The sequence below is a fragment of the Gossypium arboreum genome, chromosome 11 (genome assembly GCF_025698485.1).
Source record: "Gossypium arboreum isolate Shixiya-1 chromosome 11, ASM2569848v2, whole genome shotgun sequence".
Lineage (NCBI taxonomy): Eukaryota > Viridiplantae > Streptophyta > Magnoliopsida > Malvales > Malvaceae > Gossypium > Gossypium arboreum.
In genome coordinates this window covers 15,801,523-15,827,417 of record NC_069080.1, presented here as the reverse complement: position 1 = coordinate 15,827,417, position 25,895 = coordinate 15,801,523, and the positions used below count along the sequence as shown (strand labels likewise).

General features: G+C 32.9%; 3 protein-coding genes and 1 non-coding gene across 4 annotated transcripts; all 4 read right to left on the bottom strand.

Moving 5' to 3' along the window:
- Window positions 1–52: 52 nt before the first annotated feature.
- LOC108487468 (MDIS1-interacting receptor like kinase 2-like) lies at window positions 53–4,864 on the bottom strand. The gene is made up of 2 exons (XM_017791821.2): window positions 1,038–4,864; window positions 53–920 (listed from the first exon to the last, which is right to left on the bottom strand). The coding sequence occupies exons 1-2, from the start codon at window positions 4,333–4,335 to the stop codon at window positions 541–543; spliced, it is 3,678 nt and encodes a 1,225-aa protein (XP_017647310.1). The 5' UTR covers window positions 4,336–4,864; the 3' UTR covers window positions 53–540.
- Window positions 4,865–15,074: 10,210 nt separating this feature from the next.
- On the bottom strand, window positions 15,075–17,100 carry LOC108487340 (uncharacterized). Its single transcript, XM_017791654.2, has 4 exons — window positions 16,768–17,100; window positions 16,586–16,671; window positions 15,474–16,479; window positions 15,075–15,370 (listed from the first exon to the last, which is right to left on the bottom strand). Exons 1-4 carry the CDS (start codon window positions 16,849–16,851, stop codon window positions 15,293–15,295), a joined length of 1,254 nt encoding a protein of 417 aa, XP_017647143.1. The 5' UTR covers window positions 16,852–17,100; the 3' UTR covers window positions 15,075–15,292.
- Window positions 17,101–18,052: 952 nt separating this feature from the next.
- On the bottom strand, window positions 18,053–18,138 carry TRNAM-CAU (transfer RNA methionine (anticodon CAU)). Its single transcript is given in 2 exon segments — window positions 18,053–18,088; window positions 18,101–18,138. It is a non-coding gene; the product is annotated as a tRNA-Met (tRNA).
- Window positions 18,139–19,373: 1,235 nt separating this feature from the next.
- On the bottom strand, window positions 19,374–25,474 carry LOC108487275 (exocyst complex component EXO84B-like). The gene is made up of 7 exons (XM_017791573.2): window positions 25,015–25,474; window positions 24,836–24,933; window positions 23,687–24,734; window positions 22,607–23,098; window positions 21,921–22,106; window positions 20,802–20,926; window positions 19,374–20,318 (listed from the first exon to the last, which is right to left on the bottom strand). The coding sequence occupies exons 1-7, from the start codon at window positions 25,168–25,170 to the stop codon at window positions 19,625–19,627; spliced, it is 2,799 nt and encodes a 932-aa protein (XP_017647062.1). The 5' UTR covers window positions 25,171–25,474; the 3' UTR covers window positions 19,374–19,624.
- Between the last annotated feature and the right edge of the window lie 421 nt (window positions 25,475–25,895).

Sequence of the window (25,895 nt, the reverse complement as noted above, 5' to 3'; positions counted from 1 at the left end):
AGGACAGCACACGCACTCTCTAAGGCAAGTGGACAATAATGTTCAAGCTGAATTTTAAAAGTCAATTTCTGACCAGTGACTAATAATTAAAAGACGATCCTACTTCTTACTTACCCCACCATATATTATTTAATCTGTCATCTAATTCAGAAAGCTACAAAGATTGAAGTTTCCACGCTAGAAAAGCAAAAGTTTATGTACAAAAATGTTCCAACTTTGCACCTTGCAATTTGGTATTTGGTAGGTCGAAAGCATTCAGATAAAGCGAATGGATCATCAGTTCCCACCCTGGGGTCTATCCAGCTTTGTTCTTCACCCAATTACCTTTACAACTTATTGGTTATAAATGGGATCAAATGTACAATACATTCATTCTATAAAACAACAAAAATATGATACAAGAATATCTGCTTTAATAACAAAAATGTAAGAAAAACGAACTTGGGATTGAGCTCCGTACGTGCAATAAGCTTGGATTCGAATTCCAGCCTCCTTATGTAACTAAGCCTTTTCCTCCCCAGATGGAAACCTGACTATTCTTTATCTTGTTCTATTACCCAAAGCTAATAGCTTGCTAATGGTTATTCTTCCCAATGGCTCATCCAAGTAATCCTGCGTTCTTGTAGATAATTCTTGTGCCACCGAACGCATGGTGGGTCGTGACTCTGGCACTGAAGATGTGCATGCTAAGCCTATTGCAAAAACCGATACGACTTCCTCTTCTATTTGGTTGCTAGGAAGTGGAAGTCGTTGGTCTAGCAAATCCTTGAGCATCAATTCTTTATTGTCTGATAACAGTTTTACTGATGACAGGGAGTTCAATAACTCTCCAGGGTGCTTTCCCATCATAATCTCTAATGCCACCACTCCAAAGCTGTAAACATCGCATTTACTTGTGACCCTCATTGTGAGTGCAAGCTCTGAAAGAACAGAACATTAAACAATGTCAACAATCACATTTCAGATGAAAACTAAGAAGAAAATAAGAAACAACACTGCCAAAGCAGCATTCCAATGGAAGTAAATTGTTTGCTAACCTGGTGCCATGTACCCATAAGAGCCAGCAACTGCAGTCCAGTTCGATGAGTTAGGACTCAACAACCTTGCGGTGCCGAAATCAGAGAGTCTTGGCTCGTAGTCCTTCTCGAGCAGGATGTTGTTCAATGATATGTCTCGGTGTATAATTGGTGCAGAGCAATCGTGGTGCAAGTAAGCAACTGCATGAGCCAATCCTTGCACAACTTTCACCCTTGTATCCCATTCTAGCTCCACTCCCTTTTGTGTTCCATACAAAACACTTCCCAAACTACCTCTTTTCACGTACTCGTACACCAAGTATATGCCACTTCCTCTAAAACAGTATCCGTGCAACTTTATGATATTCCGATGCCTAACTTCGGTTAACATTCGGATCTCATTCTCAAAACTCTTGAAATTCACCACTTGAATGTCAGCAGAGTCTGCAAAATTGAGTTTCTTAACTGCTACTACTTGACCTGAGGGCAATTCTGCTTTGTAAACAGTTCCAAATCCCCCTTTTCCGATGCAGTAGTTATCATGAAAGCCCTCAGTGGCTCTTTCAATGTCACCGAATGTAAATTTACCTTCTCTTTCCCAAATGGTAGACTCAGAAAACTCAGTCCTTTTACTCACTTTAATCTCTTCATCAAGCATTCTGTTTCGCCTGCGACACACAAACACTCCAGCCGCAATTGCTGCTAGAATTAATATGCCACAGATAGGAACAATGATAGCGATAAGGACCCTCCTGTTGTTGGACTTCTTGTCTATGGAACTGGAACTGCAAGGTGTAAATCCATCAACATCACCACACAATCCTGAATTTCCAGCAAAAGCATTTCCAGAAGCGTTTTGGAATACCCCATCACTTGGAATCTGACCTGTTAACTCATTGTAGGAGAAATCAAATGAATTGAGACTAATCATGGAGGACAATGAAGTGGGAATTCTGCCTGACAGATCATTGTGTGAAACGTTTAGGTTCTCCAATGATCGAAGCCTCCCTAAGTCTTGAGGGATTGAGCCTGAGAGTGAATTGCTGCTGAGATCAAGTAAATACTGCAAAGAAGATAAGCTACCAAGCTCACTTGGAATTTCACCAGTTAGATTGTTGTGACTCAAGTTCAAGCTCAATAGTTTCTCGCAGTTCTCAAGTTCCACCGGTATTTCTCCTATCAACTGGTTTCCCGATAGATCAAGAGAATCCAACCTCGCTAAATTGCCCACAATCCCAGGGATGTTACCAGTGAGATGGTTCTGCCTCAAATCAAGGTTGAACAACAAGCTCAGATTTCCCAGTTCCAAAGGAATATCCCCACTCAAGTCATTGGCCCCAAGGTTTAAAACACGCAACTGGCTCAACTTCCCAAGCTCAGCAGGGATTCTACCAGAAAGCCTGTTTCTATCCATCTGCAGATTGGTGAGATTTTGGCATTCCCCCCACTCTGGCGAGATTTCACCACTAAATTGGTTGTCACTAAGAGAAATAAAATCAAGCTCAGGATGGACTCCAAATGCATTGGTGATGCTACCCGTAAATCGGTTCCCATCAAACCGGACTCTTCTTAGATCCGTACAGTTCCTCAAGCAAGCCGGTAATGACCCAGTGAAGTTGTTTCCATTTACTGTGAAATTTTGAAGAGCATAGCCACTGCACAGTTCAGGGGGTAATTCCCCGTGGAAGCTGTTGTCGGAGAAGCTGACATAATAGAGCTGAGGACTGTTCTTCCCAAAATCCCGAGGAATGGTCCCCGACAAGTTATTTGTGAACACCGAGAATGCTTCTAAGTTGGTGAGGCTTGAAATGGTGTCGGGTAATTCCCCATGCAAGGAGTTTGTGTTAACATCAAAAGATAGCAGGGATGTCATGTTTCCAATCTCTGGTGAAATTGTGCCGTTCAGATTGTTATAGAAAAGCTGTAAATTTTCAAGGTTTGAAAGAGTCCATATCGTCGGAGGAATTGGACCTGAAAGCTGATTCCCAGAAAGGTCTAGAATTATCAAGGATTTCAAGTTCCCGATCTCTGAAGGAATTGAACCTGAGAGGTTATTGTTATAGAGAAAGAGGATCTGGAGCTCAGTCAATAGACCTATTTCTGGTGGAATATTCCCAATGAAATCATTGTTTTGAAGTTGCAAACTGATCAACTTGGTCCAATTAGAAACCAGAGATGATTGAACTTCACCAGAAATTTGATTTTCAGATAAACCCAAGTCGGTTAATTTTGTGAGTTGTGACAAGGACATGGGCAACTCCCCACTGAGTTTATTCCCAGCTAAGGCCAAAAATGTGAGGTTATTACAGGAACCAAGCTCGGATGGAACTGTGGAATTTAAGTCATTGGAGTGGAGATCCAATTTCTTGAGCTTTCTCAATTGGCCTAACGAAGATGGAATCTCCCCTCCAAACGAATTTTCAAATAGTTCAATCGTTTCAAGATCAGACATGGTTCCTATACTCTCAGGAATGGAACCATTTAACTGATTGGTTGCTAACTGAAGATCAATGAGTTTGGAAAGCTTAGAAATATTGGAAGACAATGGCCCCTCAAAAGCATTATCAGTGAGATTGAGAAATTCAAGCTTGCTGAGATTGGTGTAAAGTGAATCAGGTATTGGACCAATCAACTTATTCAATGACAAGTCTAGGAACGTAAGATTATGGCAGCTGAGTATAAACTGAGGGAATTCCAATTCAAGCACATTGTAAGCTAAGCCGAGGTGTGTCAACAATGGCATGGGTAAGAAACCAGACCAGTCTGAAGAAACAAAGTAGTTGAATCCAAGGTCGAGGTGCCTTACATTTTGGAGATTACTAACTTCAGGAGGAATGGTACCATTGAGACTGTTGTTGAAAAGGCTCAGATATTGAAGCTCCCTTAGACGACCTATCTCCACTGGTATTTCGCCGTCAAATGCATTTTCGCTCAAATCCAAGAAAACTAGCCGGGACAGAGTACCTATCGCAGACGGTATCGGGCCATCCATGGTGTTGTTTTTGAGGTCGAAACGCGTGAGATTCGCGAATTGGGTGAAGTTGAACTGAGAAATGGAACCAGACACGTTTGAGTTGGAGAGGTTGATTTGGGAGACGGTTCCAGTGGCATCATCGCAGGTAATGGAAGTCCAGTTGCAGAGGTTGTTGAGATTGGACAGCGACCAAGAATTGAGAGAAGGTGGCGAAAATGACAAGGTGTTCTTCCATCGGACGAGTGCCTCCGCTTGGGTTCTTGCTGAACATGTGATCTTCAATGGAAGTAAAGAAAGCAAAACAACATGGAACAGAACAAGACAGGGAGTTCGAAAACCCGACATGCTTTATTTGCCAATGAAATTACAAATCTATAATGGGTTTTCTTCAGAATTGAAGAAGAAACTTTGGTTTTGTAGGTGGATAAACATTAAATTCAGTTGGTGTCTCAGTACCATATGCTTTAAATATGAATCCAAAGACAGCACCCCAAATAAGATCATGGTAGTTCAATGGAAAAGAGAAACATCTCTTAGTTTGACTTGGGAAGGTGACTGGGAAGTCGCCATTTGCCACCCAATATCCGCGTTTAGGCCACAGCCCTTCAAAGCCGAAAATAATTTAAAAAAAAAGAAAGAAAGATTTTGGCTCAGTTGACTTTCAATCTTCTTTCTGTTTTTTTATTTTATTTTGAAGGATTCTTTTTACTTTAATTAGGTAAAGGGCACATGGTTTTTATTGAAAAACTATAGTTTAGTACTGTCTAATCTGGGCAATTATTAACGACTTTCACGAAGGAAAAGCCTGCTGAAAGCAGATATTAGAATAATTTTAACTCTCTAAATCGAATGAAATAGACGGATGTTTGAGTTCGTTAAGAACAACTACCACGATTGCTTATAAGTTTTTTTTTTAGGTAAACTATTAAAGTGTGTCATTTATGTTTTTATCGGGTTACATTTTAATCATTTATATTTAAAATATTACGTTTTAGTTACTTACGTTATCGTGTTGTAACATTTTAGTCACTAAACATTAATTTCCGTTAATGGTGTCACGGTAAGCTGATGTAACACGTTAAATCATCATGTCAAACGAAAATTTTAAGTTAAATTATACAATTAGTCCCTATATATTTTTTTCATTTTGATAAAGTTAATTTTTTTTCTTTTACATCAATAGAGATGGAGAATGAGGAAAAATAGAGGGAGAATCAGAAGAGAATTGAAAAAAAAGAGAGGAAGAGTTCAAAAACCTAAAAGAAAAATAAATAAATTGTTCAAAACGAAAAAATACGGGGATCAATTATACATAATTTAACTTAAAATTTTTGTTTGAAATGATGATTGAACGTACCACGTTAGCTTACGTTAATGACAATTAACAACTCAATGACTAAAATGTTACAACATGTTAACGTAAGTGACTAAAACGTGACATTTCAAGCATAAATAACTAAAATATAGCATAAAAAATAAAATGACTATTTTAATAATTTATTTATTTTTAATCTCACTCCATAAATATTTTAAATTCCACCAACAATAAAACAACTAGATTCTCTCACACAAAAATGACAGGATTTTACTTATTTATTTTTAAATGAATAGTAGATTTTAAAATAGAAAATTGCTTTTTGGGTTGGTTTAATATTTGTTACGTGAAAATGATTATCATATAATAATTTCATCATTTAAAAATTAAAAATTATAAAAATATTAACTTTGTTGATTTTTAAGAAAAACAATTTACTCCCTAATCAAAATTTTCATTATTTTGATTTTGTTATGAATATTTTATTAAGTAGATGTTCATCAAGATTAAAATAAATTTTGATATACTTTATTAGAAGTAGATCTCTACTTCATTTATACTTATGATGCCGATAAATAAAAACTTTGGAGAAGTTTTAATTTATCAAAATAACTCTTCAAAGGGTAAAGATAACCTATGTTATCAATGTGATATTAAAGGTTACGTATGCCCAAATATTTTATTTTTGTTAATATTCTTGGAGAAAAGGATATGAGAATGTAGTAATGAATTCTATCATTACAAATAGAAAATATTTATCTTATTTGGTACTAAAACAAATAAATATTATTTTAACATTTGATAGTACAAAATTAGTTGAAAACTCCGAAAGAGCTAATATATCAATATTTAAAAAGTATAAAATTTGTGATGGTTAATGCATTAGTTTTAAAATATATTCATTATAATAGATATCATATTGGGATTGTGAATGGAGAAAAATTGTATTTCATATGAATCAAAAGAGGATTGGGTTATTGATTTATATTTATTTCTCTTGTTATAAATTGAATTGATCGTGACTATCTCTGTGATCTTCTTTTGTCATCATCCCCGTTAAAAGGTTGAAAGCGAAATATTTGACTATGAAAGATCTATTTTTGAGCAATGAAATATGATAAATCTATCTAAAACTCAGTTGGATGCACTTGAAGTTGCAAGTTTTTTTTAAAATTGTGAGTATAACTTTACAATATTCAGAATAAGTTCTCAATTAAAATTATATGAAAAATACTATTGATGAGAACCTTATAATAAAGAACTTATTCAACTTTTCATGATTCAAATGTGCTCCTACGATAATAATATCATGAAAAAAATATTATTTATGATTGAATAAAAGTTTTTAACCACAGAACCTAACCATTCCCTGAAGAAAATGTAACAATATGTAATAAATTTGAAAGATATAATTTTTAATGTGAATGTAGAAAATTGGACTGTAATAATAGTCATAGGGGATTGTCGGGAATAAATTCTCACCACTAGAAGTGGAAAAATAAAGAAAGCAAGAAAAGAATAAGAATTTTTAAGAACCTTTTAAGAAGAGAGACAATTTATTTATGAAAAGTCATTGGTTATGTACCTATTTTACATTTGAAAAATAAGATGCACTCTCAAAATTTGTTATTAATAAATTTTAATTGGATTCAAAGTTTACTACTGAAGTTTAATTTACTTACTTCTTGTGCTCTGCATTTGAAGATTTTTCTTGATAGTGGTTGAACAAAATGTGTGTATTCCAATTTATGAATAAAATATAAACTTTGTTGATTTTTTAAGAAAAAAATTATTGGCCTAATCAATACTTTCATTATTTTGGTTTATCTTTTTGTAAAATTATAAAAATTATGAAATTTATATAAAAATAATTTCATTTTCATATTTTTTATTTTTATTTTTCTAAAACAATAATATTTTTAGATGGTTTGTATATTATTTTATTTTATTTTTGGGATTATGACGTACAGTTTGTGTGGACCTCCCCGATGGTGGCGGGAGAAGCATAACTTGACTCGAGGAAGGTGGCGCGATTGTTGTAACAATTACAGTGGCAGAAGATGATTGGGAAGGCCAACTGTCAGATGACCTCGCTGCAATAGTGGAGCTAGGAAGAGCAAAAGGCAAGGATCCCGCCACCTTAGCGGACCTGACAAGAAGCAGTGCTACACTTTGCACTAGCAGTTGTAATTATGCTCTTAAATGTGATACCTTTTTTATCCTTAGTTCTTCTTTCCTCTTCTTTCCTCTTCTTGCTGCTCTTTGTCTTTCCCTTTTGGTGGTGTTGTTGATCTTCTAAAACAAACAACTTTGTTATTCCTATTAAAGTATTATTGTTCAGTTTGAATTCAAACTATTGTTATTTTTTCTATAAATAGAAATTAATAGGTAGGTTAAACACACCTCTAGTATGCATTCGTATTCTATCAAAATATTATTTTAATTAAAATTATTGTTATTTTCTCTATTAAATAGAGATTAAGTACTAAATCAAACACATACTTTGTATACGTTGATATTTCATTAAAATATAGAGAAGTTATTTTCTCAAATAAATTTTATATTTTGTTAGAGTTCGTATTTTAATTTTAACTTTTAAAGTTACATTAAAGTGTTTATCGATTTGCAAAAAGGATTCACACTCTAACAAACCGAAATCAATGATAGCGAAAAGAATCGAGTAATTAAAATTCAAGAATAACTTAACTTGTCTAATCCAAACACATGTAGCAATGGGATAATAATATTTATGGCTATAAACATCACAACCATCTGTTTTAAAGAAACTTTTTAAAATTCAGCCCTGAATAATTTCACTGTTTTCAAACCTATTTTTCAACAACTCTATCTTGCTGATAGTCCAATTTTTCCTTTGCATTGACTTTCCGAAATTTTAATTAATGATTTCATTTTTTCAGATTTCATATTCTTTAGTCTTCCTAGTTGCATGTACGAGAAAATATTTAAAAATAATAATAAGAGGTAAAATGTATCATGAAAATTCTTATATTAAGAAGTTAAATTATATTATATTATATTTTTGTTTAAAAATGGGTAAATTAGTAAATTAATCATTTCATTAGAAATTTTATCTATTTCTACTATTAAAAACATATTTACTATTTGATCTAACTTACGAGGATTAATTTACCTATTTTTAATATAGAAAAAAATTGTAATCGACCTCTAATGTAAAACCTTCTATGATACTTCTAACTTAATAAGACAATAATATATTTATATTCTTGTATATATATTATTTTTAATTACTTTTAAACCATAACATATTTAATAAGATTGATTAATTAGAATCAATTAATTATATTCTAATGGTTATTGTGCTAAAAAGTAATAAAAATCGAATAAAATTTATTTTTCCCATTTTAGTATTAGTGGTCTATTAATCATACCCTAGAAACCAATGTATATGAAGTAAATTTAAATAAATAACAAAACAAAAAAGCTAAAGTCAAATGGCAGCCGCTTAGGTCCAGAACAAATAGACCATAACTTAAGTCGATCTTACTCCCCAATTATATTTAATAATGAAAGAAAAATTATTAATCATTTTCTCAATAATTGCAATATTCGAGATTTATAATTATCTTTTTTAATAATATTATTTCTAAAATTTAAATTTATATTTTCCTCAAAAAATGTATTGTGCCTTGACACTACACCCAATGTTTAATGATAACATTACAAAATTCGACTACCTTGACTCAAATTGTATGTCCCAATGATCTTGAATATAAAGGTGTATGTACTTTGTTATACAATTTATAAATTATTGGCTGCATTTGGTGCTTAAAACTTGATATTTTTTTTCCTAATTTGATATTTAAATTTTTTTGGCCCAGTTTGGTATTTAAACTTGACAAACTTTCCTAATTGGTACTTAAGTTTTTTTGCTCCAATTTGGTACTCGAATTTAACACTTTTTCCTAATTTGGTACCTAAGCTATTTTTAAGTTCAGTTTGGTACCCAAACTTGTTAAATGATATACAAATTACCTAAGAACACTAATGATATTTAAAATTAATGTTATGCTATAAAATATAAATCCTTTGTTAGAGGAAATTCGTGTTAAAAATTATACATTGAATTATACTTAACGAAATAATATTGCATAAAATATTGAATAAGAAAAAATTTTAAAACCCAAAACAAAATAAACTCATTTTTTAAATTAATAAAATGAAATAAATAAATTAAACTAAAATTAATTGAATATTTAAAATAGAAAAAGAAATATCATATCATTTACTATATGTCGGTTTTACTTTGATTATTTTGATACCTCATAAAATATAACATCGTTAGTAATTTGTATAACGTTTGACAAATTCAGGTACCAAATAAGATAAAACAAAGATTAGGTACCAAATTAGGAAAAATAGTCAAGTTTAGGTACCAAGTTGGACCTAAAAAAGATTAAGTACCAAATTAAGAAAAAGTGTTGAGTCTAGGTACCAAATTATGAAAATTTGTCAAATTCAAGTACCAGTTTTGAGCCAAAAGAAATTTAGATACTAGATTAAAAAAATATCAAATTTAGATACCAAATATTATATTAAGCCTAAATTATTTATAAATTTGCAAACATCTAAGTTGAAAGATATTATATATTATAATCTATAAATTATTGCAATAACAATATTATGAACTAAAATAAAATTAGATGAATTTTTATAATATTGGTGAAATATAATTCTTTAATAAAGTAATATTCTAGTCCAACTTTGCTTCATCTAATACCTCACAAATAAAATGGGTAATAAATAATATCTTTCTTTATTTGTAAAATTATTTGATAATTTGATTATCACATTTCTTTTTTTTTTTTTTTGGTTTGTTGAGGTGGAAGAAATAATATATAAAAGGTGAAAGTTGAAAATATTCCTTAATCCTTACTTCCCATATTATAAGCATGAAATTTAGGTTAAGCTTTGGCTTTGACTTGGAGCATCGAAATTATTTGTTAACATGAATGAAGATGATGGTGCCAAGACGAAAGTGACAATCAACTTTTGAATATTCAAAGTTCCAAAATTTCTCAAAACTCATTCATTAATTCACACGTTATTTATCATTCACATCCCTCATTTAACATTAATATAAAAGTTTATTTTGAATATTCAAAGTTCCAAAATTTCTCAATATAATAAATTTAGAGAGATTATATACTTTTTGATGTATATGTTTTATGGGTAAAAGTATTATAGAAGTTTTTGTATTAGGGTTAAATTACATTTTTTTCTTTATTTAAAAATAGATAAATTAATTCCTATATATAAATTAGATCAAAGAATAATTTGATCTTTCTGTTAAAAATTAGAGAAAATATTTAAATTGTTGGAATCCGAGCTTTGTAATTATTTTTTTTAAATACGTTATTGACTAGTACATAATCAACTATTCTAAGCGGAATCGTTGATTATTTCAACTTGTTGTGGATCATGACTTAACTATACAAACGCTCACATCATCTATGTAAAATACAAGCGCATAGTATTCTACCTTAGTTAATGTTTAAAACAAAGACACGTAGTTGCAGTATGAGATCCCTCAACTATTGTTTCACACTTTACCTACTGAAAGATGGACCAAACTGTGGAATCTGATATGGTTGATCATCTGCTGACATCACCAATTAGGAATCCCACTTCCATTTCATTCAAACACCCTGCGAAAAGAAATCAAAATCAAGGGAGTTTAACTTTGTTCTGTTGGTTTTTAACTGTTTGAAACCTTAGAGGTGATAAGCCATCGGCTTAGTGATGAAGGCGAATTCAACTGCAAAAACCATGGATGTAATATTTATTGCCTTCTTACCAATCTAAAGAAGTTTCAACTACTGGTCCATATTCTTATTTAGTTTCATTTCTCTTTTGTCCATGCTTAAGAATGAGTGACATGAATGTACCACTATATGAATGTATCTTATTGAAATTTTAATTGGGGGGTTAGATATAAATATTTATCTTATAAAATGTTTATTTTCGTATGTGTATATATTTATGTTGGACATATCTATTAAATATGGATATTTTAGAAAAATAGAGAGTATAAATGACTATTTACATTTTTTTAGAAGATAGATGGGTTTAAATGATTGCGAACTAGATTTCAAATAGAAAGCTTACAAAACAATATAGGGTATAGGGACATCAAAGCTTATACTTCGAGGCGCTCTTTGATGCTTGACTTAATGAAAAAAATATTGTAATATTTTTAAAATATAAATAATGTTTCAATAGTTATAAAAAAAATTAGAAGTAATTAAAAATTATATTACTAGATTATTAATCAAATATTGTCACTATTCGTAATAATCATAAGATCATTTTTATCCTCAAACATAGTAGATGATAAGGTTGTAGGATATCCAAAAGAAGGCAATACTTAGCTAGAATGAATCCTTAAAAGTCAGTTCTCCTTTTATAGTCAAACCTAATCTTTATTCCTCCTCAGTTGTGACGTATATTTGTGTCATTCCCTCTATTGGTTGGTGTATCACTCACTTGTTAGTATGTAACACTCTCTTGATTGGTTGAAGTGTCCTTATCTTGGCATGACTTAAGCTGGGCCATCCTTGTTTCGTAAGGTTGCACCTAAGGACTGTGTTTGCTACCCTACCTAACCTATGGTTGATAGGGTTCTACTACAAGTTGTGGGAGTAATAAAATAAAACCCAAGTTGTTTGTCTTGATAGCATCCCCCGAGAGATTGGGCTGTACCACATTCCACGGGAGCAATAGAATAAGTTATAAACCTTGGGCTTTTATTTTATTTTTGTCCATTGGTCATTTTGGTCACAATAACATTGATAGTGGCCCCTACCTTTTGCCTGCAGCTTTGTCATGAACTTACGCTGTGTTTGGAGTTCAGCCTTAATTCCAAGAGGTACAGTAATTCAAATGTTTGGTTCACAAACTTGCTCTTATATGGAATAGCCTATTACAAGCAGACTGGGAATAAGGCCTAAATAGCCATTTTGGGTACCCCTTCAGAATGGCTACTCCATACCCTAACGAATAGCCTCCCCAAATAAAATTCCTAGAATACCCATGCTATCAACAGTAACCTGATTCAATCAAAACAACATACTCATAAAAAAATATAAAATCTGCAAATCGTTAGAATGAATCAGAAGAAGAGAGAGGTTTTATGGTTATGCATGCTAAAGTGGTTTGGATACTTGAAAAATTGCAGATGAGAAAGAGGTGAGGAAGAATGACACGTCAATAACCAAAGCAATCGGAGCGATTTCCAGCAACAAAAAGAGGGGATTTTGTTGACTTATTTTTGTAGATTTTTGTTTTTGCGGTGATTTTTAGAGAGAATTAATTAGAAAAATTGAAAGAGAAGATTGAGATGAAGCAAGAGCCAAAATTTTAGCGCTTTCTAGGTGAGGCACAGTGGTCGGCGGTGGCAGCAAGCAAAAACTTGTTGGAAAGTGCAAATATAGGTGTTCTTGGGTTTTTTGGGGGGATTTAGAAGAGAAAAAAATGAATTAGAAGAGAAGAGGGAGAGAATCTAGAAAGAGAGAAATAATTAGGAAACTAAACCCTTTTTTTTTTTTGGTTAAAATTAACAAACTAAACCTTAACTTCCAGAAATAATTTTTAAATAAATTATATACAAAAATATTTTCAAATATATATATATTTATGATATAAATGCATTTAACTAAATAATATATAAAATTATTATTTTATATTTAATATTTTAAATGAAAGTAAAATATTTATTTTTAGTATCTATCACTAAATATTTAAAATTTTATTATATTAAATATCATTTTAAACTATTCATATTAAATAATTTAAATTTTAAAGATATATAATTATTATTTTAATAATCATATTTTAATATAATTGTAAAAATATTTTAATAAAATATATTTAAAAATATAAAAATTATGATAATTATTTTATATATATTAAATAATTTATTTAATTATAAATTATTAATAATTTAAATAAAATGTTATTTTAAGAATAAAATAGTCTTTTAATATATTCCTTATATATTCTTTATATCGTTATACCCAACCAAACATTTACATTCAATCAACCAAAGAATTTATTCCCATTAGATAATTATTCCATTCTTATGAACTAAATAAGATTTAAGTTTTTTATTGAAAATGAATTTCTTTGAACGTATCATTTGAGCTCGTCTTTTCATATTAACTTTTAAATGGCATTTTTCAAACTTATGTAATCTTTAGTCATATGACCTATATCATCTTAAAATTCATAGTGCATTCTAGAGTTCTTTTGACTTCAATCACCGTACATGGTGTGCAACTTCTCAAGTAACCCTTCATGATAGCATGGATAATATTGATTTTGGTGCTTATTCTCACTGGTCAAAGCCCTTAAGATGTAATATGGCCAGGAAGCTCGACCAGCATGTAAGAATACTAAGGCTGGTGAAAGCTGTAGGAATGGTTGGGATTGCGCACTGGCATTGCACCAACCAGGGTCGAACATGGATTTTCCTTGGGTGTAGCTCTAAGGTCAGTAGTAGTCGCTGGTTGTCGTGCAATAGGTTAAATGACAAACTTTGATTAGCTCACCACAGAAAGTATGAAGAAAGGTGGAGATATCAATGTTAGAACTCCAAATATAAAGGAATCAGTATGGGGAGCATTACCAGCGACAGAGAATGTAGAGGTAGACTTACCAGCGACAGAGAATGTAGAGGTAGACTTCCAAGTCGAAGGAGTATTTATAGGATGCAAAAAAATATCCGAGGCTAAAAGGGAAAAACGTAGAGGTATAAGGATAGTGTTGCTACCCCTAAAATAGTGGCTGCAGAGGTTGCATTCCTATTGTGGTGGAGGACATAGCTGATGAACTAGATGAGCTAATGTTGGCCGAGGAAAACGCACCAGGAAATATTATATTGAGGTCGGTGGCTTTGCTCGTAGGCTGGGTGGATACCATAGAAGGCGCAATACAGTTGGGTTGCATGGGATCAGCGCTATTATCCTGAACAAGAGGCATATTGGCCATAATCACACCTGTGGTTAAAGGAGTTGTTTCAGAGGTGGTATTGGTAGTAGAATCTTCTTCAATGATGCGATCTATGGCTTTTTGCTCAAGGTTCCCACAGACAACGTTAAATGTTTATCTCTTTTTGGGAGATAATTGAGCTTGGATGATTACGGACTAGATTTCAAAGAGAGGACCTACAATTCAGGATGCTCTCCAATGGTAAATAAAAGGAGATGAGGTTTTGGGATGTAAAAGAAAAAAAGGTAATATGTAACGTCCCCTGGTCAGGCTGTGCTCAACGACTCCTTTTGCTGTCCTGCTTGATTCAGGTACCTGACGATTTATGGTGCTTATTTTGAAATGCCATTTATAGCACTGCGATGAAGTATATTTATATCTTGGGCTGCTTAGTTCTTGTGCTTTTTATTCTTAGAGACTAGTATAACACTAAGGTTGGATTACTTTCACAAGCCAATTTATGGGTGTTGATCACCTTGTTGTCTGCTAAGAAAATCAATTCGGTCCTTGGACACACATTTATCTCTCACCAACGGAACTTCTTCAAAGATCAATCTTTGATAACACACGTTCCAGTTAAAATATACCTTTGATTTTCAGTATTTCAATATGGTGCTCCATTTTTTGCTTTACATTCCATCATTTCAAGAGAACCCCTCGAAATAAAACCTTCTCTGATTTTTGTTTATGCTTATAGAATGTCACCTTTTCAATAGTTCACAAAAAAACTATGCCTCGGGGATTCTTTAACAAAATGCAGTAATCAGCACCAAAGATATGTGTGAATATATAAAATAAACCAATATCATCCCCAAATAAGTACAAAGGTAAAAAAAAGAATGAATTACAACAAGCAAGAAAAAGAAATAAAGCAAATACAAATATAGATTATGCACACCCAAAATCAACACTCACAGAACAGACAAGCTAGCCTAGCATGTATATCTTTTTTCATTGGAGTTATGCCTCAGAACCTCTATTCAAAGCTCTCTCCAACCTTTTCTCAAATGGTGTAGAATGCCAATTCACTTTCTTATCCTGCAAGCACCAAATGGCAGAAAAATTCTCAAATCAAAATCCATCATCACCAAAATAAAAAATAAAGAAAAGGGCTTCCCTCGTCTTTTCACTTTACATTTACCTCTCTGTACTTGCTGGTAGTGTTCGGTATTCCTTTGAAAGAAGCAGCTGAGTTAGAGTCCTTGGTGGTGGTGCTCTCATGATTCCAATAGGTTCCAACAGTTCCAATTATGGGCATCTCATCTGGAGTTGGACTTCTACTTGGAGACCTCCTACTAGTTAAAGATGATGCTGAAAACTTGTTGATCTCTTCAAGTGTTAATGCACCCAAAATAGGCCTATCTTCAGGGCTCATCTTCATCGAAACCGATGCTGATGAGACGCTTCTCTCGGGTGTACACGAATTGAAAGTGCTACTCTTTTTGACCGGTGTGGCTTCTCTTGAAGACAACCAGTTGGAAAGACTGGCATCAACTGATACTTCTTCACTGAAACTGAACGAATGTTCCTTGGAACTACGGCGGAAGCTAGACGAAAGCCCGGGCTCTTCTTGCTCCAAGCTGAGATTCTCCTTTTGTGGCTTCAATGGTGTTGACCCTTTGGCTTTCACAGCTTTCCATTGAGCTAGATTTTCAACAGGCTTCAGAACATTACCGTCCCCAACTCCTCGAACACCTCGAATCGAACCGATTGGATTTGATTCTTCCTCCTCAGTGACCCTTCCAAGGCCATGAATGCTCCTATCACTTGATTGGAGAGCTCCGTCATCGACACCAACATAATCTTCAAGATCATCCTCGTCATCACCTAAATCACTTTCTTCATCATAGTCGAATTCGTCCTCTTCTTCATCGTCACTTTCTCTACAGTTCTGATACCTATGATTAGGAGGGTAAGAAGTTGAGCTAGACTCAGAGGAAGCTTGTGACTCCCTCGGTTTAGCCAAATTCTCTTCTTTCACCTTCCCTTTCTTTCCCCCTTCTTCTTCATCATGCAATTCAAAATCGTTACTTTCATCAACCAAAACATGTTCATAGGTCTTAATATTAGTGTCAAAAGTTACTTTCTTTCGAGTACTTGAACCCGAACCCGAACCCGAACCCAGCTGCTCCTCTGCCTTACCATCTCTAAACTCCCAAATCAACCGCAAAAGAAATTATTATATTAAAATCTAATTTCATCATTCTAAAAAAGACAGAAAAATAAACATAATAACCCATTAAGTTTACTCACCGAACTTCTTCCACCGGCTTTATAGGCGTTTCCAAGCTGCTCTGTTCTAAAGAAACTGTAGATTGAGCAATGTAACCAGCATTTCTCTGAGGAACAACAAAAAAGAAGAAATGATAAGCTTCATGCAACCAAAATTTCGCAGATTAACTAAAATCATATAAATCCCCATAAATAAAACTTACTTGCGATCGATGTTGGACCTTGTGCCTCTGTTTTCGATTCTTACGATCTTTGGAAGAACCAAAACATGCAAGAAAACAACCCATTACAAGAATATCTCTTCGACTCTATCAAGAAAAAAAAACTTCTTTTCTTTTTCTTTTTTTTTCTTGGGCTTTCTTTCTTTGGAAACAAAGAGAGAAATTCTTTTGTTTGGGTTAACGGGTTTTCATGGTTTTGGAACAGAGTGAAGAGAAGAGGAGGAGCGTTTTGAGGGGAGCGGTAGGACTAAACGAAACGACAAACAGTTTTGACGTTCTGGGAGTTCTTTTTTTTGTTGATATTATTATTTTATTAGCTTCTGAGAGGGAAAAAAAGGAAGTGACCGTTAAAAATCATGATTGTGGGTTACAGCCTGTAATTTTGCTTTTGTTTTTATTTTTCTTAAAATTAAACTAATAATTGTAAATAAATAATAATAATAAAGCTGTCTTGACCGTTAATATTGCCTTGTTGTTGATAGGTCCCATATTTGTTTTGATGAACGTGCTAATTTGGTTAATTAATTAAAATATTATTCAAAATCATTTGATAAATTTTTAAATATTATTTCTTATTAAAATTATATATTTTAACCCTTATTTCATCCTTATTTCATTTTTTTGGCGAAATTAAAGGAAGAGCCAGACTCCCTAAATAAATTTTTTTATTTAGATTTTTAAAATTTTAAATTAACAAAGATAAAATTAAATTTTGTCCCTTAAAATATAAAAAATTAATTTAATTTTTAGAAATTATAAAGAGGTAAATATTAAAGTGATGAAATTATTATTTTTACGATACTATTAAAGTGATGAAATTATATTTTACTATTGTAAAAATAATAATTTAATTTTGACCCTTAAAATTTTTTTAATTTACTTATATAGAGTAATTGAGGCAATATAATTAAGTAGATTCTACAATGAAATAAATAACCTTTGTTTTTATTTATTTATTTTATCACCGGGAAGGATAAAGTGAAATGATTTTGATGGATCAAACATTGATTTTGATCAAGAAGCTGCAAAATTAATGCATGGGAGATCTCTTCATAAATACGATCTCGATTTCTTTGATTTTAAGATAATGATTAATTAATCGGATTTACTTTCATGATTAGATCATTACTAGCAGGAATTCAGGAAAAATAGGGTGTTCTCGACAAGTAATTAATGAAAATAAATTACTGGAATAATTTTGATTTTGTTTGCTAGTGCAATTTTTTTCAATTTATATTTTTTCAAAATCGAATTAAAAAAGAATAAATGGGGTGAGAGAGGCTCGAACTCTCGACCTCAGGATTACTCAGATAGCTATGAGACCTACGCGCTAGCCAACTGCGCCACCACCCCTTTTTGCTTGTGGAATAATAATTAAACTAAATGGCATTTGAAATTTTGCAATCCACATCAACAACCCACTTTCATGCGAAGTGGCTCGAGTATCGTGGCGCATGGTCGCATCTTCACTTGAGTGGCAAATGGTGTTCTTTTACATGTTTTTCTTCATATGTTCTAGATTTGGTGAAAAATAATAAACCAAAGCTAAGGATTTAAGGCAATTTGAAGTCTTAGGTTCCTACCATATTTGTTTTTATTTTGAATTTAAATTTTTTATAAACTTCATATCAAAGTATAAAATAAACACATATTTTAATTGTTTTAAAATTTAATTTTATTATATATTTTTAATCAAATTGATTTGTAATACTCATTTAATCAAACATTTAAATAATAATATAAATATTAAAATTTATATTAATAAAAATATCAACTAAATTTTAAATAATCTTTTTTATCAATGGCGACCATCAAATAATCATAATTTAAACCTAAGATTTTATATCAACAAAACTTAAATCATTCGGATCATTTTCAACTACACTTGTCATTAGTTATTAATGAAACCTTTTAATCATAACCTATTTGTTCATAAAGAATAAATAACACAAACATTATAATTCTAAGTCAAATTTTATTATTATTTCATGTAATATATGTAAACTTTAGTCTATATATTCTAATTTAATTATTTTTGGTCACTGTATTTTTAAAAATTGAAATTTGAATTTTATTTTAAATAATAGTGGTTAAATCAATTAAGTTAAATTATATTATTTTATTCAACAAACACGTAAATCACATGTCTAATGGTATATCAACTTACTATTTCTCATGTATTATTCACAAACAAAATCATAATATTTTAATTAATAGATTACTATTACCGTTTGAATCAAGATTAATTTTAAAAATATAAAGACTAAAAATAATTAAATTGAAATATAAATCCTAAATTCACAACTTACATATAATACAAAACTAATAATAAAATTGACTAGGATGAGTGAAATTTTAAATTTTAAAATTACTATCACTAAAATTGACTAAATTGGACCACAAGAACTAAATAAACAAAGCAAAATTTAACCATAAGTTTATGTTGGTTTTGTTAGGTCGAGTTGCACTAGAAAGAAATAGAGTGCATGAAGTTCGATGAAAATGGAATTTAGCTACAAAAAAACACGAGGAAGAAAATTATATATGTTTGTTCAGAAAACTATTAAAGGTTGATATAGAAAAAATAATTAATAATTCAAACTTGCATTGCTATCCACAGTATAAATTATTATTTCTGTTGAATCAAGTATGTCCTTCAAAAATCTCATCAAGTAAAATCCTCTGTATCTTACATTCTGTTATGGCAAAACAAAAATGGGTTTTCTTCCAGATGAATGATTTTCACATATATCATTTCCCTGTGACCACTTTGTTTATGGTATGAGGTATTCCCCCAGGGTGCTTCTTTCAATGGCTTTTCGCTATTGCAGAAGCAACTTCAAACTCTGTCAACTACCTTTCCATCACCGTCTGGATCAGTAATGGCAGAAGCAGTGGCATCAGCATTACTGTCAGCATCCTCCTTAACTGGGAGACTTAGCTCTGAAATGGATTCTAGCTCATTGACATTAGAATCAATGGCATCGGCCTCACTGCCAGCATCCTCCTTTACTGGAACACTAAGCTCCGAAGCATCACTCGTATCATCAGATGAGAACGGATCTGGCAGATCAGTTTTCTCCGGTAAATAAAGTTCACCGGCTGCTTTGGTAGTGCCGCTCCCGGCATCCACATCTTCTAATCCAACTGCAGGAAAATCATACACGTCAGCAAGAGATACTGAAACTTCAGGAGGGATTTCTGCTTTCATTGCTGTTTCTATTGTAATGGCAACTTCAACTGCATCCATGGTTGGTGAATCCTCATCCAACACCACTAGAGAATCCTTCATAGTACTTCTACTTTCAACTGCGTCCATGGTTGGTGAATCCTCATCCAACACTACTAGAGAATCAGTCATAGTACTTGTACTTTCATCTAGAACAGGGTCATTTGCCTCATTTTCACATGGTTCCTCCTCCAAACCATCAGTGGAATCACCTTTAGAAATCAATTGCATCTTCTCAATCTCCAGTAGCTTTTGCATTGCTTCATTTGCAGCATTTCTAGCCCATCCGTCACCATCAAAATCTCTGAAGAAAAGAAATGTGTTTAAGGGATTACAACTTCATCCAGAGAATAACTGTGTGGCAAATACAACCGGTGAAATTGTGCATAATTATCAAAAGAAGTGTGTGGGGGAAAATGACTCATCGTTACATACAATAGAAGTAATAGAGAGCAAAAATAATCATAAAGAAAACCTGAACTCTAAATCTCTCAAGCCAACTCTGTTTATTAGCTTTTAGAATATCATTGAAGTTGGAAATAAAGTCGCAAGGTTCCAGACGGGTTGGGATTTGGGACTTCGTCAAGCTCTTTTACGAATACAACCTTCAATGCCTCTACATGCTTAAATGACTTGAGTAATTTTTATCTCATAGTACGATACTATGCTAGGATCAGATGAGAGAATACTTTTTTGGAGGCTCTTTTAAGCATGGAAAAATCTGTAAACGAAAAGGGGGACCCAATGTTTCTACCATCAGATATTCTACAATGATTTGAAATATCACCTCTCAGGATCAAGTCCAGCAGAAGTAAACGCTGTATCAACAAGGCTTTGGAGAACCAAGGGTTTCTTGGAGAAGTATCCTCCATACTTCACGATTTCCACCAGAAAATGCATGTCCAAGACAAACTGTTCAGCAACAAGATTTGGCAGGTCACTCAGCTGATAATGATGCATATATTGAAAATATAATGAAGCTATCTACATGAAATCTACTCAAGCCACTCCAGCATATTTCTCTTACATAGAGACAGTTCTGGTCCAAAGGCAGGTAAGAAACTAAAAAAAAAAATGTAAGAAGGAATTTAAACCATGTTTACCAGCTTAAGTTGTACACCATTGACTCTTTAAGTTGAATTATTCATTTATAGAGGAAAAACATATGCTTAGAAGTCTCAAATTCTCAGATTGATCCATAACTTGAAATTTAATGCTGATAAATATCCTAATTGAAGGTACAGTGCAGAAAAATATTTTAGGAACTTTAACTGCAGTACAGAAAACATGGAGCCAATATCTGTTGTCAGAGCCTTCCAAAAAAATTCTGTTGTTGTTGGGGGTGGGATATAGAGCACATGTCTATGTTACTTGGACTTGGGCCTAAGTATCAGATACTGGTATGTTCCGAACACAAGTATGTTCAATGTTTTTTAAGTTTTTCTGTGTATTTGAAGGATCATACCCCCATACTCATATCCAGATATGCATTGGACACAAGTGTTGGACATGAGTACTTAAAGAAAATTAAAGTGTTGGAGCAGCATAAGCTCATGTGATAAAGAGTACAGGATAGGAGAGTTAAAAGCTTGAGGTTTTAAGAGGAATAGGCTTTTGACATATTCAAATAGCGGAGAAGGTTTCTTTTAATATAGCCAACAGGTTGGAAAAGGAAACATGAGTAATTTGAAGGTTAACCAGTCTTTACTTCCTGCAGATTGTTGAGATAAATGGACCAAAGGTTTGTAGATATCCACATATTAAATTAAAAATTTTGCTCACTAAGTAGAAGTGGAAAAAATGTTGTGCAATCTACACTTCTTAAGATTAAACAACATCAACTGATGCAGATGGTGGTGTAATAAAATTCATCTCGAGGAATTTTCTGGAATTACAATGAAAATACCTGACTGATAATGTCAGAAAGCTGAACAGGTGAATCCTCTTGTGTATTTCTCCAAATCTCTTTGTTGTTCACAATCCAAGAGAATATAGCCGCTATCAACTCCCTTAATAGCTCCATCAACCAATCCTCTTCAACGACGTTGTCTTCATCAATTTTATCAACTTTTCTTAGTTCTAAAAATAGTACCTGCTTGTAGCAAATCAAAATAAAAACCATAGGAAACAAGATAGAAACTAGGTCCTAATTGTCTCATCGAAGAAAAGTAACATCTAATGCATTAAAATCATTGTTTCTACTTTCTTTTTCACAAGATTTGAATCAAATATGCCATTATCTTTGGAAATGTGGAGAAAAGAACACCTATACAAAGAACAGTCCAAATCCAACAAATCAAATATCTGCATTATCATATGATTAGAGACAGTGGCATCAGAAGTCCTAAACCAAGCTGGAACCTGAAACAAGTACCATGAAGGCACAGTCTGGTTATGAAATTTCACTTGTGATTATAGTGTAATGTTTCTTCCCCTTTTCATTCCTTTTCCATGTGAACAAGACATAGGTACCAACATGTTGGAATGGAAGATGAGAAACAATCATATAAAGTTGTCAAAGGGATAATGCCAGTTTATTAGAACATATATATTCATATTTGTCACATCCTATCCAGAAGAAGCTAAGGTTACCTGAAAAGCAGCAGAGGGCATTGCACCTTGAAAATTGCTAGGCTCTTGTTGGTTATCACTGCAAGTTTCTACAATAAGTTTAGATCCAGTTTCAGGGGACATCATTCTATTTATAAATTGCTGGCAGAAATGAGCTCTGAGCTTAGCAACAGCCTCTTGAATGAACAGTATACAACCATCAAGTTCCTTTTGTAGAAAATCAATTGAGTTTTTCTTCCCTAGCTTAGAATTCAGGTGACCAGGACCCCTTAAGAAACTTCTAACAATCTTGAAGAAGAAAAGCTGTAGTGTTGATAAATTAGCCAGCACAGAAAGCTGTTGTGGCAATGACTTTGCTAAATTTCTTCTAGAACCCTTTTCAGAAACATGTGTTTCGAAGGTAATTGCTTTCTCTAGAATGGCTATGTACTCTGTGAAGAGATTCATGAGTCCTTTAAGGATAGAACCTTCCATTTGAATGGCAAGTAAGGGGGTGACGTCTGCTATGATAGCCTGGAAAGAGGAAAAGCGTATGCATAAAATTCAGTCACATGTACAGGTAAATATAGCACAATAGTAGGGGGACTCAACTGAACATACTGGAAATTAACATCCCTGGTGAACTATCCTTCCTTTGACATTTAAGTACAATAGCATTCCATGGCTTCCCAAAAAGCTGTGGTACACTTATAAAGGGAATCCAACAAACTATGAGGCCTAAACTTGCTGACTATGGTGCTGATTTTCAGGGTATAATCATATCACAGGCTTAAGGAAAAAAATAGGTAGCTATCTCTTCCTTACCATAAAAGCAAAAGATATAGGCAGGTAGGTACATGGATTTATAGGCATCTATTTCCATGCAGTGAAATTGATTGCAGTTGCTTAATATGTTAAAGAGCTTGTTTTGAAAATGAAAGCCATACTTGTTTAGGCCTTAGATAGGAGGCAGAGGATGAACTCAATTGCATGGATACTTGGCTGTTTCATTATATTTTTGCAGACAAATACAATTTACCTGTTAAGAACTGTACATAACAATATGCATGCAGGGCTTACATACTCGTCTAACATTAAATCTAGAAAAGAGATAAAGCAAACCTGCGATAGTGTTATGAACTTCCGGCCGCTGCTAGTGAGTATACAATATTCTGGCCGTTGACCAGCAACCATATAATTGCCTTCACTTAAAATTCCTGAGATAAGATATCTACCCAAAACCCAATCATCAGTTGCCGTGAACATACTGATAACTTTCTTAAAATGGTCTTTGTGTATCAGTAAAACCTCTTCCATACAAGAACGAATATGCTTGATCAAATATGGCTTGAGGAATAGTCTTTGAGATTTTAACAAGGAGCAATATGACATTGCAAACTGCATGGCTTCCACAGCTTTTGATAACCCTTCAGTTACATCAGAACTGGACCTTACATATTTATTAAATGAAGCAACGAACAATTTGGTTTCTTCCCGAGCCCATTGAAGAAGTTCTGAAGCCTGGGGAGAATTTTCTCCATATAACATCATAAAGCTCCTTGCTGCTTGAGAAATCATAGAAAACACAAACTTTGCAAGATTCTTAACATATAAGCCATCTAAAAAGGATTGTGAACTCTGAAGATGATGCCTTCCAGTTGCAAGTCGCAAACGGTAATACTTAAGCAACAATTGAGTTGCAAGATGACTGTCACCAAGTTTACAAATTCCAACTAACACTTTCTGAAGTTCAGCAGCAGATATTCTCGTGTTTTCAGCCGACAGTGTTAGCTGTAAAGTAAGCATTGCCTTTTTCTCAGCAATCGCTGAATTATACAATAGTAACAAGTCCACAGGAGAATTGTCTTCAAATTGCATCCTTTGCAAATTATCATCTTCCCTTTGTATAATAGCTATTGCTTCATCCATCCTATTTTCTATCATAAGAATATCCAATGTTTCTGAAATGCTGTTGATATGAACAGCCAACTGACTTTGAGGAGTTGGTTCAGAAAATTCAGATTCTTGAATAACTGAATCAATTGTTTCCTCTGATAAAACTTTTAAATGAATTCCATCTATAAGGTCCTTTACAAGCTTCTTTTGTGTCAAAACTTGGCCTTTTAATTGCATCAGTTCATTTTCCATACCTCTTACTTCATCAAATATTCTGCATGCGAATAATTTAATCAAACTTAAAAGAAGAAATCAAATTTGAAATTAGATAATTAAACTTGATAGTGGACACTCAAAAATGAAGAAGAATATTACCTAACAAATGATGAATAATTAGAGAAAATATTCGTGTGGAAATCTTCGTCAGATTCCGTCTTTAGCTCAAGAAGCTCCGAACAAAGATGCTTAATTCCCTAAAGTCGAATGAAAATTCACCTCAATATTTAGAAATTTCTTAACAAAAAAAAAAAGGGCAAGAAATCAGTTGGTATTACCTTTCCAGTCATGGACTGGAGCTCGTTTTCGCTGTTGAGGTCGCTGGAGACGGAGGACATGCCGGAGCTGGTTTCGGAATCGGCGGCATCCTCTATCTGCTGTCGATTTTGTTCTCGGAACCGGAATCTAGTGGCGGAGGTTGAAGAAGATTCCATAGAAATTGATTTAACGTCAAAGAAAACGTGATTTCAATTCCAAATGGCGTGAAGAAAATAAAAGCTGTCTCAAAGACTGGCAGAAGTGTGACGCTTGGAGCTTTGTGACGTCGTTTTGTGCCCATTGCCGTCGAGAGACAGGGAAGAGTCAGCTTCGGTTTCTTCACCGCTTTAAACTTAATATTTCAGTTGTTTTTTTTTAAATTCTGTTTCTTTGTTTTTAGCACCGGCTATTGTTGTTAGCTAAACATTAAATGCTGCCGTTTCCAGTAAAGTCTAGTTCTGATCGGGTTCGAGTAATGATGCGGGCCACTTTGATTTTTTTTCGACTTAAAACATTTCATACCACTTAGAGCTGTCTACGCTTGGCCAAGTAAAAAATTTAAACTGGGGTTTGGTCGGATCGAAAAATGATTTTAAAATTTCACTAAGTTGGATTAAAATAAAAATATTAGAACTCGAGCTTGTCTGTCTGAATTAAAATTTAATATTATTTTATATAAAAATAAATTTAAAAATATAATACATCAAATGTATTAAAAATTAAAATAAATGTTTCTCAATAAATGAGAAAATTTTAAAAATATATATTTAAATAACACTAAAATAGTAACAAAATCAATAATAAACCAAAAATTCTACAATATCTAAATAATAACAACAAAAATAATAACAATATAATAACGAAATGATAGCAAAACAATAAAAAAAACAGTAACAGAACA